The sequence below is a fragment of the Carassius carassius genome, chromosome 42, assembly GCF_963082965.1.
Source record: "Carassius carassius chromosome 42, fCarCar2.1, whole genome shotgun sequence".
Lineage (NCBI taxonomy): Eukaryota > Metazoa > Chordata > Actinopteri > Cypriniformes > Cyprinidae > Carassius > Carassius carassius.
Genome location: NC_081796.1, coordinates 21669234 through 21681590, shown reverse-complemented (window position 1 = coordinate 21681590; position 12357 = coordinate 21669234). Strand labels below are relative to the sequence as shown.

Here is a 12357-nt window from a genome sequence, read left to right as displayed (position 1 = left end):
GAACATAAACAAAGTGTTATTTCTGCAACCTCAAACCCTCAAATGATACATTTACTGGTAGATCTGTAGATCTGACTTGCTGCAGAGCCATGAAAATGCAAGTGTGACCATGCATTTTCAGTTTTTGCGTATTTTGTGAAGCTGAAGCGAAAATGCAGACAGTCCTAGCTGGCAGTGTTGATATAGACCTCCTCGGGTTCATGATGACAGGAGCAGAGAGACAGAAACAGGATATCCATGACAATGCATCATCATATTTCACTGCTGCTTATCTGGAGAATGCTCTCTTCAGCCAACGCTCATTCTCTCGCTCTATACTGCTGTATGTAAAAAAGCCATAACCATAACCGCCATAACCTCCCTGTACTGAGTTGAATCATATCATGTGTCGACGATGGCCAGAGATATTGTCAGAAGCATCAAAAATAGGCAATATTATGAGGATTTAGCATTTCCAATTATTTTAGGCCTGTTGCATTCTTCTTATTAGGCCTATTATTATTATTATTATTATTTTGTTATTATTATTAGGTTATTTTTATTTTTAAATTACATGAAGTTATTGCCCATAATTAAAATTATTAACACTGCAGTCATTAATAAAAATTGATGGCAGCTTTTTTATTTCGTGCACCGATTTTCAAAAACAACCTGTTTAACGCAAAATTATTTCACAAATTTGCACATTTCATATTGTTAACCAAATTTTGAAAAATGCATCACGGTTTCCACAATAATGTACCCTAATAATGCTGAAAATTCTGCATTGATCACAAACGCATTTTGAATTACATTTTTAAACATATTCAAATAGAAAACAGTTATTTTGAATTGTTATATTTCACAGTATTGCTGTTTTACTGTATTTTTGTTCGAATAGCCTAAGTGCAGCCTTGGTGAGCATTAGAGACTTCTTTCAACAACATTTAAAAAGTCATACTGACCCCAAACTTTTAAACAATATAGTGTAATAAGGCTGTGCAAGTAAATTTTTTAAACTAGCTGTTAAAAGTCCAAAGGGATTCTGTTATGTTCTGTAATTGCTGTTAATAAATCTGTCAAAAAACAACAACAACAACAAAAAACAGCCTGACAGCATTTTACAAAAATTAACAATGGTTATTTTATCATGAGGTATCCTACACCTTTATCTACCCATAAGCGTGCTTACTTGTATTTTACTACTATGCTCCCTTTTAGGGCTAGAGAAAGTGCACCTTTGAGGTTACTAGCTAAAGAGCTAAAATAAAATGTTAGTACATTTTACTTCTGACATCGTAAACGAAAAAGGCCTTAGAAATGTAAAAACAACAACAACAACAACAAAACAAACAAACATGGCTTTCAAATACAATATTAAGAGAGTATTGGTATTGATATAGACGTTATAATTAAATAAGAGGTCTTATAAGAGGTCAAGCCTATCGCCTTGTTCCGGGTGTCAAGTTCAGCAGCGCAATGCACGGAACATCTGAAGCAGGAAGACACAGAGAGAGAGAGAGATAGACAGAGGGGAGGGGTGAGCGAACATAAGAGGTAAAACAGCGAATGAGGAGAGCAGCAGCACACCGATCAGTTACTCTCCGCTGGTGCACCGACCCTGAGAAACACCATCCAGTCATTAGATCGCCCGTGATTCTGCTATGCACATCGGACGAGGAGACGCCACTTGCGCTTTGGTTTTGGACTGGTGTTAAAGCTTTAACTGTGCATCACAGGACAGGATGGAGCATTGGAGACAGTGTGCGTTATGGCTGATCAATTGTAAGGTTTTGCCACCGAACCATCGGGTGACATGGGAGTCCGCTCAGGTGTTCGACCTGGCGCAGACCCTGAGGGATGGGGTCCTCCTGTGCCAGCTCCTCAACAACCTGAGACCCCAGTCCATCAACCTGAGGGAGATCAACCTAAGACCTCAGATGTCACAGGTAAGAGAAGTTCTGTGTCTACAATAAGTCTGGACGTTAAACTCAATAACTAGAGGGTTAAAGCAAATTTAGAAACATATGTTATATGTATATAAAAAGGCGGACTTGCTGCCTTTTACGTACTTATACATCCAATATTTTGCAACAGAAAGTTGATGTTATGCCAGAAATGCTGTACCGTTATTTATCTGTGTGCTAAATTCTCCCTCTGTCGGTTCATATGAGCAATGCAGTAGCAATGTGGAGAGAGATATAAATCTTAAAAGGCTCACTCAATCATTTTTCCTAATTTTAAAGTTTTATCTATAAAAAAAGGAACAGAGCTTATCTTAAAAAAAGAGTAAAAAAAAAAAAAAAAAAAAAAAAACAATTCTCGGTTATAACATTACAGGAACGTTGCTTTTAAAAGTTTCTCTGAACATTCTGAAACAATATGTAACATGCACAAAATGTTAGACGAACTTCCAAACAATTTTAAACATATTCCATGAGCAATGTATAGATGACGTTTTTGTGCTGACCTTTTGAGAACGTTATAAAAGACCAGATAACTTTATGCGAATGTTCTATAAACATTACAGGAAGATTGTTTTGTCATAACTTTGGCAGAATGCATCCTGAGAATGTTCCCTGTTAGCTGCTGGGTCATGCAGTTGAATTACTATTTCTGTTACCAATGACAATAATAATAATAATAATAATATGTTTGTTTAATGTAAGCCTTGTCCTTTCAGCCAGTGCTGGAGCTGGCTAAACACAACCCAGAAATGAGCACATGCACCTTTAAGGAGAATTTTTGACTTACTATGTAGTCTTTATAGACGTCTGTGAAAGAAAATGTGTGTGAAATGAGTCCAACTGTTTGAACCTAAGAGGTCAAAGTGCTTTTTGATACATCATTTGGTCAAAACCATTATTCTACAGCGTTCTGGTCAGGATCAGGGTCAGACAAAAGCTTTTTTAGTCTGGTCTCTTGTGCTGTTCCCTGTCAGGTGAGAGCAGGATTAGTTTCAGTATCTGTGGGAAGCTGCTTTATTGAAAACAGCGGCCTCTGATAAATGTCTCTCATTCTGTGTTGTCAAACACCATCTGCTCCAAGTCTGGGCTTGATTACACGTCCCTCTCACATGAGGAGAAAGCTGCCATCAATGACATTTCATAAAACTGACCGATACTGTATTCTAAGTATTCACCTTCATTTTTAAGTAAACGGATGCACACTAACTAGTGTCTAGACAGGCACACATGCACTTTTAGCACACATTGCATTTGTCAATCTGGCACAGTCAGAGTGAGCTGATGCCTAGAAGCATTTACAAAAAGTCAATAGAGTTAGCTTTTAGTTTTTAAAATAAAGACCTTGTTTGGTTCACTGGTTCGCTGACAAATCTATTCTGTGGAAGTTTGACCTATCTGATCAGAATTACAGCGTACTGTACGTCATTTTGGCTTTGAGGCATCGCCTTGCTATATGCTTCTTTGTTTTCATTTGGTGTGTTATATCATAGTTTCTTTTTGACTTGCACTGATGTAGATGCATCAGGGCTTTATCCATTGAGAATAAACATATGCAAAAAACAAAACAAAACAAAGGGAACAGAAAATGAGCAAATCGTCTGTATAGTGTTTTGAGCATAAAGGTGAAATTTCCATTTCTAAGGGCAGCTTCTGAATCCTTGCATGAATTATTCATGACGATTTTGGCAGCTATTTTATCAAAGACTCATTACAGCACATGGGACACAGATGCAGGCGTCCCCGGGGAATAGCTCAGACAAAAGCAGTGAAGAAAGCAAACTAAAAGCCAGAGTCCCCACCTCATCAGGGCACCTCCAGGGGCCCAATAGGCCCTTTGGGTTTCCCTTCACCTCATGATAGCCGTATAATTACAATATAATGCCAAATTCACCCCTGAAATTTCTGAATTAATTTCAGTAATGGTGTGATGTTTGGTACAGTCAAGGGGGTGTTTTTTTGTGTGTAGGAAAGGGTCACACTTTTTCAGAGTTACATATTACATAAGGGCATGCAATTTTGAGGAAAGCAACTTGAAACTAACTTCCTAAACACTTTTATTTATATAAAAGATATATAAATAGATATATTTAGATAAATATATATTTAGATAAAAATATATAAAGAAATATATTTAGATATATATTTTAATATATATCTTTTTTAAATAAATTATGTTCTTCTATTTTTTATTAATTAATATATAAATATTATATATATATATTTTAATATAAAAATTTCAATAGATTGGGGTGATTTAAAATAAATGAATACATTTATTTATCAACAATGCATTGCTTTAAAATTAGACAGTAAAGGCATTTAAATTGCTTAAAAATAATTTTAAATAAATAATTTTCTTCTGAACTTTCAGATTTTCAAATAAAGATGATCTATTTGTTTATAAATATTTTATATATAAATATATTAATTTAAATTATACAAAATAACTGTTTATAATCACATCTATCTATCTATCTATCTATATATATATATATATATATATATATATATATATATATATATATATATATATATATATATATATATATATAGTTACAGTTTGGGGTCTGTAAACTTTTTAATAAAGAGACATTAGTAATATTGTAAAATATTATTGCAATATTACAATTTAAAAAGACTGCTTTCTAATTGAATAGTTTTTTTTATTGTAGTTTTATATTATATAATTATAAATAATATTAAACCATATATCTAAAGAAAATTTGCTCCAAAATCAGCATAGAAAATGCAAACAGCAGTTAGGGGATTCTCTTGGGCCTTCATACAGTACAGGTTTACAACACAGAAGCTTCTGGGCAGGTTTGAAACATGAAACGTGGAAGTGCGAGTTTGAGGAAGCCACAAAGTCAAGCGCCTTTCTCATGCACTGCGTCAGTAAGACAGTTGGTTTATGGGTTTCTTCCGTTTAACGCGTGTGCTTTTGAGAAGAGTGGAAGGAAATGGCAACAGGTGTTTGGCAAGACGTCAGAACTTTATGTAGATATCAACAGATGTCATTCAGAGTTAAGTTTACGAGATTTCATGATCAAACAGTGAAGTTATCTACATTACAAAATGCATATTATGTACAGGAACCTTCTTATTGTGTATCTGGTTTGCAGCAGAATCACCGGTTGACCGGTTATTTCACACTGTCATTGTAATGCTGGATAGTCACTGTCTCATCATTAGGTTGGAGGGGGAAACACAAATGCTGACGCCCACTCGTTGGGCAGATAGTTTCCGAGCAGTGACGCCCCCTGGGGAAATGAGGAAATGGGATGGAGGAAGGAAATGAAACTAAATGTCCTCTAAAGACCCTTGACTGCACCGTGGTGAAACATCAGAACCTCCAGTGGCTCAAATCTGTCTCTTTTTTTTTTTCAATGAAACAGCCAACAACAAGCTCCTGTCTAAACCCTCTCTCAGTTTTTGACTCTTTGCTGTAATATGATATGATTTACAAATTGTACGTGACAGGTCCTGGGCTGTTTTTCAAGTACATACTTTATTTTATTATGCAGGATCCATTGAGAATCTCTTTGAATAATACTCATATACTGTACTCTGCATAGACAGTCTGTTAAAAGTCCTTTTGGGAAGGGGTAAGAGACTGGTCACGGCAGCATATGTGTGTTTGAACATTTGAAACTCCAATCAGTTTTAGTTATGTTAAAGCTTCAATGTTGTTTTTGTGATTGTCAGTGTCAGACTGGGACTGGTTGCCCTGGTTTCCAGCAAACCACTGTGTTTTGATGTAACGTACTAGACATTTGCATTTTCTGAAGTAAATATAAGTGTGGTTGCAAATGCAAAAGTCGTTAATGTTAGCGTAGTTGTCAAGGACTTTCTATGCAGTTTCTGATATGTAGTGCGTCGTTGTCAGTGGGCTGCATGATTAATCAAAATAAAACCAAAACTGTGATATGACTTAGTGTGATTATCAAAATACAAAGGCTGCTGTTTACTTATATAATAGTTATATATAATATTATAGGGAAGCGCAGCACAGTATTCTTTTACATGCAGACATGTTTTGGTGTTTTCAGTCTCACAAAGCGCTTTGGTTCACAGTAATCTCATGTATCTCTGCATGTGCTGTGGTTTTAGCTACTAATGGTCATTTGAGTTTATAAACCAACTGATGTCAACAAATCAGAAGCTTCCATAAAACCGTTCCCTCTCATCAGAATGAAAGCTTGATTGTTTAACATTTGAAAATAGCCATTAATATTTATTATTGAAGTTGTACAGCTGCACTGTACAAATATACTTTGAATATTTTATTTATTTTACAAATACTTGATTTTTTATTTGACAGTGAAATTGTATATCTTACATATGAATATTATATTCATTTAATATAATATAAATTAAATTAAATTAAGTGATTTTGTTTCACATTTTTATTTTATAATAATATTTTTAATATAATTTTATTCCACTCTAAAATATTTTATTTTCCTTAAACACTTGATTTTTAATTTTACAGTGAAATATTACAAATAAATATTATATATTAATATTACATTAATTCAGTTTTTGATATTTTTATTTAGTAAAATAACAATAATTTAATCTTTTAAAAAAAAAATTATGTCAAATGTCAACTGCAAAATTTTAAGAGAAAACTCATCATTCAAAATTACATTATTCTCCCAAAACATGCAACCCTAATTTTCAGCTTATTGCTGGCTGCATAAACACATTATTTGAGGCCTTATTTGTGTCAGTAACACATATAGTGCAGCGTTACATGACAGATTTGAATAAATAGACTTGTGGGTTTGTCCAGATCCTCCAACCCTAAGCATGTTCATTAGTAATAGTGAAAGCAGTCACACTACAGAAATACAACTTTGCAGAAACAGCATGTCATGCATATTAATGCACATTTTCAGGATGCACAAATCTTTGCAAGGTATATTAAGTCCAGCCAGATCTCTCTCTCTCTCTCTCTCTCTCTCTCTCTCTCTCTCTCTCTCTCTCTCTCTCTCTCTCTTCTCTCTTTCTTTCTCTCTCTCGCTCTCTCTCTTTGACTGACCTTTCCTTTTGTCACCAATGTAACAGGCTCAACTGTAAATGGTTGGGGATAAGGAGGAATAAAGATACTCTCTATAGACAGTGTGAATCACACATTTACAGTTCATCTTGTGAACTGCACAGATGGATTTTTGCACAGTAATGTGCTAAATATGCTGGTCACCAAGGGATACACATGTGCATTAGGATTTGTAAATGAAGGCAGACATTTCCATGTTCAGGCAGAGCTCTTTGGTTGCAGAAAATCCATGATTGTTATGTTTGGAAAACCTACCCAGCCTCTCTTATGAGATTTGAATTGTATTCTGAACATTGTAAAAGCATTTACCATCTATGCTGATGACATTACACTGAACAGAGATGGTTATTAATGATGAGATTAAATTGTAGCTTCCGATTGTGTATCCTTTTAAGTGTCCAGTAAAAACAGTGATATCCTACTCTGTGCTCACATGGCAAAATGGCCTTTTCGATGACATGTATGTGATGATCAATCAGTGGTGCTCTCGTAAATGCATGCACACATCCTGCAGCAGTGCAGCAGTCTTTACTTTAGACCTTCAATGGAGTAATGGCATCACAGCACAAAATGAAATGCGCATTATATTGTCTCAGTCGGGTTAAATTAGCCCATAAACGGAAGCTGTAAAAATGCAGTGGCACTTGTAGAATTTCACTTGGATGCTAGTGAAGCACTAATATCAAATTTCATTTCAAAGTGAAATGAAGTGAAGCTCCTGAGATAAAAGAAGAGAATTGATGTTTTGAGTGCTGTTAAAGTGCATTCTCTGACACATTGAGGCGTCATCACTTTCAAAGTGATTAATATTTTTCCTTTATTTTCAATAATATTAATAAATGATTATTATATGATATAATATGATATTACAAATATTTCAGCATTATCTTATTTAGTGTCACCTTAAAAAAATGACACACTTGATTATATTTAATTAAAAGAAATATAAACAAATGTGATGCATTATTATTTTTCAAAGTACCATGTATTATATTAAAATTATAGTGAAATGTAAATTAACTGTAATTTACTAAACTATAATGCAACTTAATATGATTTACAGTGACACTGCATATACTTTTAAACTAAATATTATGGAAATACTTTTTTGTTTGTGAAAAAGCTTTGAAAATTTAGTCGCATCACATTTATTTATTTATTATCTGAGGCTGGTGCGTTAATTGCATGAAACATTTAACACGCTATTTTTCTCCATTCTCCATAACCAATTCATCAGATTAATGCATTAAATCAACAGCCTTAACATATATAGTTTTGCAGTTAATATTGCTTTTGGACTATTTGTTTCTCCAGAATGGAAGGATCATGATCATGATGCATTGTACTAGGATACAGTATTCATTGTATTACACATTTTTGCATGAATTTTATTTTGTGCATACAGAAGATCTGCATAGAGTACACATGCAGCAAAAACATTATGAGTAGTATGCTGGTGCTATTCCAAACATAGTTTGATAATAAGTCTAACCATCAGGGCTCTCTCACATTGTCCTGATGGCTTATTTCTCCCATGGTGTGCACTAACCCGTGTGCAGTGCCCTGTGAAGGGCAATTCACCACAGATCTGCTAGTGATGACAATATAGCCACCAGCCAGTGTTTATCCTCTTCCCCTCATGTCTGTTTTACTCACTGTGATGCCATGAGCATCTACACTTAATAAGAACAATCAGTTGTTGCATCAGAAATATGCTAAAAAAATCAATAGAATGCTGGTATCCAAGGTCAACATTGATTACTTTTGGGCTTTGTTCACCACCAAACTGCTATAAGACAATGCTATCTATCTATCTATCTATCTATCTATCTATCTATCTATCTATCTATCTATCTATCTAGTCTGTCTGTCCGTTTGTCCGTTCGTTCATTCATCATGTCCAGGCTTTTAAAATGAGACTTTATTTGGATTTCAGACCATTTTGCTACTTCTGAACGTTGCATAACCTCGCCAATGTACCACACCAATGTTGTTAGCATTGATAGCACTAAATGGAGATTTCATCCGACTGTTTTTAAGAGGCTTTGGAGAGCATTTACTGACTACATTTACAATTCATAAGACCATTGCAATCCATATAACAGATGTCAGATAAATCTAGCTCATAAATGTATTGAACAAAGCATTTTTTATGGAGAACGGTTCAGTGCTAGCATGCCCTGTTGACTGTCAAGTTGATGCTCTGGGTCACCCTCTACCCACTGTGCTCTCTTGCACTCATTTTTAATAATCACCCAGCACATTGTTTTGACAAGACCGCTTGTTTAGCTGTCTGCTTGGTTAAACCAAGGGGAAAAGGTTGCATACGGCTCACAGCTGGTGCACTCTGCACAGGATGTGACACTGTAAAAGTGTCTGAAGCCATTGATTTACAAAAAACTTTGACTTCCTATTTCTTTTGAATTGGGTTTTGGGTACTTTTGGAACCACTGCTGTTAATAGGATGCCAGGATTCAGACATTCCTAGAATAAATTCTGGTGAATTATTTTAAAGCTTCTGCATCTTAAAGGCCTTACTAGTGTGAACACTCTGCCTTTGGAGTTTAAAGGAGCCATATCATACTCTCTTTCTACATTTTTGTGATAAGTCCAGCTTAATTAGTCAGGATTTAGTTTTGCAGAAAACTATACAGTCATGAATTTGAAAGCGGACACTCGTGCAATTTAATACTTCAAAATAAAATGTTTCTCAATTCCAAAATAGAATCTACATATTATGACACTCTCTCGTATTTCAAAATAGTAAGAAATAAATCCATATGTTTTTTTATGGTATGTCTCCAGAATCATATCTTTCACACATGCTATTTATTATGAATGAATGAATTCAGTATTACAATGTTTCTTCTTAGTCTCAGTATGCCCTTTAGGAGAAATAGGAAAAGACATTTGTGAGTATCCCGCAGTGATCCAGTAGTGGATGGAATAGCTGTTTTCTTCCAGGACAGGACTGAAAGCCGTGTTTGGTTGAGCAGGGGTTCTCTCCAATAAAACCCACAATGCACCCATAATGCACAAATTAGCACTGAACTACAAACACATCATGTGTTAAACATTCGCCTTTCTATTTATCTTCCTCTCTCTTTCTGTCTAGCTTCCTCCAAACCATGCACGACTCTTAAAAACTCCAGGGCAATCGTGAGATGTGCCTTTCTGATTATGTGTTGAAATCAAACAAGTGTAAACCATTGCATGCTGAACATTTGCTTGTCTTATCTATGCATAAGTCTGGTGAAGTCTATGGTGAAGTCATTTCTAGAGAGGGAATAGGAACTGAGAGGCGGTGTGTGTGTCATTGTTGATCTGCAAACTTCTCACAGATAAGACTTATTAGTTCATATGTGAGAAAAAGCTGGCCTAATGAATTTTCCAAACTGATAAATTCTACACATCATATGCAAGAGTCTGATTTCAGACCATGGGTTGAGCTTCCTTCATAACTATAATGCAAGCACTTTCTGTTTCAAGAAATCACAGGTGCAGGTGCAGCTCCCGCAAAAAACAGAGACTCTTTATGTAATTCACTTCCTCTTGTTGCTTAAGATAGAAACCTGGCCTTGCAACAAGATGTGAAACTCTTTTTCAAGATCTTGACAGGCAACATGTGGCCACCAACAGATGGAGGGTGATAATATAACTGCTAGAAACAGACACATTCTTGTGACCGTGCCCGGCGAGAGGGGAAAGGTGCTGAACTGTGGACCATAACAGGACATCCATTAAGATTATAATCATTGTTTTCTGAGTTGTTGTAAGAACACATTGCTGCACTGCTGATGAAAATTTCCAGTGTCTGTTGTCACTTTGGCATTTTGCACATACTGGGAAAGGAAATTACAGATCATAACTTTACAAAACGGACATTTTTAGAATTTTGAAATGTGCAAGATTCATGTCCAGTAATTTAGGTGTAGGCTACTAACTATAAGTGTGTTGATTTATTAACAATACAGAATATAATTAATAAATTACAAATTAAATAATAATTGAATTTATTTAATTTTATTAAAATGATGAATTACTTATTGGTTTTTAAACAGTATTTTTGAATTAATAATAGTTTGTTTTATTTATAAATGTAAAATATCAATTTATTTTTAAATCAATTTTAAAAATAAACAAAAATCTAAATAAAATCAATTGATCATTTAAATCATTGTAAAAATAAATATTATTAATTATGAATAACTTACACACTGTATTGATCACTTGCAGTTACCGTGGAGTTTTGTGGTCGAACAGCATGTTCAGCTGATGAGATTCTGGATCTAGAGTTCTGATAAAGTATCAGTTTGTAACAGAGCTGTGGTCATGAGTCAACACACGTGTCTGTTTAATTTGACAGCTTGCATTGGAGACTCATCTCATTTCACTCTATAAATGAATGTGTTTGGATGTTCGCCAGCCTTTTGCTGCTTGGTAATCTCATAAGTCATGATTCAAAGCAAGTATTGCGTGAAATAAGAATGGAAAATTTAATTAAAAAAAGCTTGATGTTGGCTTGCATTTAGTTTGGATTTCCAATATGTTTTTTAGTTATAGTTCTCATATGCCTTAATTGAATTTGAGAATGTTTAAAATAATAAGTCATACTATTGTGCAGAATTATAATAATTATATTGCATTATATAATCAGTATTATATACTAATGAGGGACTTCATTTTTTAAGTGACTTTTTGTTAAAAAAATTCCTTTCTATTGTATTCTTTCCTTTATATATATATATATATATATATATAAAATTTCTAAATAATTATTTTCTACATATAATTATTTATTTTTTGTGAGCATGCAAATGACAATATATGAACATTATATGAGCATGTAAACATTTTAAATATTCATAATAATGTATCATCGTCAAATAATATATATTTTTTCATGATTCATGATTCTTTTTAAATAAATCATCAAATATTGTGAGTGCAGATGATACTTCAGTATGAATATTAATATTAAAACTAGTTTAAATATTAAATACGCTTCTTTAATATAAAATATGCCTTTTATTTCTGTCTAGTTTCTCTGCTTGAAGAACATCAGGACATTTCTGCATGCCTGCTCAGAGATATTCGGCATGAAGAAGAGCGAGCTGTTCGAGGCTTTCGATTTGTTTGACGTTCGAGATTTCGGAAAGGTAAGAAAAGATTTCACTATCAACTTTCCTATATGAAATGCTTTCTTTTTGAATTCATCCCATAATCCACTGACATACAGTATTTACTTGTTCTGTTTGCAAGCATCATTTAACTGGCGTCATTTGTATTGTTCTTGTGCCACATCATCCGTCACAGTTTATAGTGTGTCAGTTACAGATGTGGTTGTGT

At 34.2% G+C, this 12357-nt stretch overlaps 1 protein-coding gene across 3 annotated transcripts in view; it reads left to right on the top strand.

Annotated features, from left to right (window-relative positions):
• Positions 1-12357, top strand: part of LOC132124186 (guanine nucleotide exchange factor VAV3-like) — a 131739-nt gene that overhangs the window by 65107 nt on the left and 54275 nt on the right. The window contains exons 1-2 of one of the 3 annotated variants that reach the window (XM_059535079.1): positions 1500-1928; positions 12051-12167. In XM_059535079.1, the coding sequence (XP_059391062.1) occupies positions 1725-1928; positions 12051-12167 (321 nt within the window). In that variant the 5' untranslated portion in view covers positions 1500-1724. Of the gene's footprint in view, positions 1-1499; positions 1929-12050; positions 12168-12357 lie in introns of those variants that run through there. The other 2 variants (XM_059535082.1, XM_059535081.1) reach the window with 2 other exon arrangements.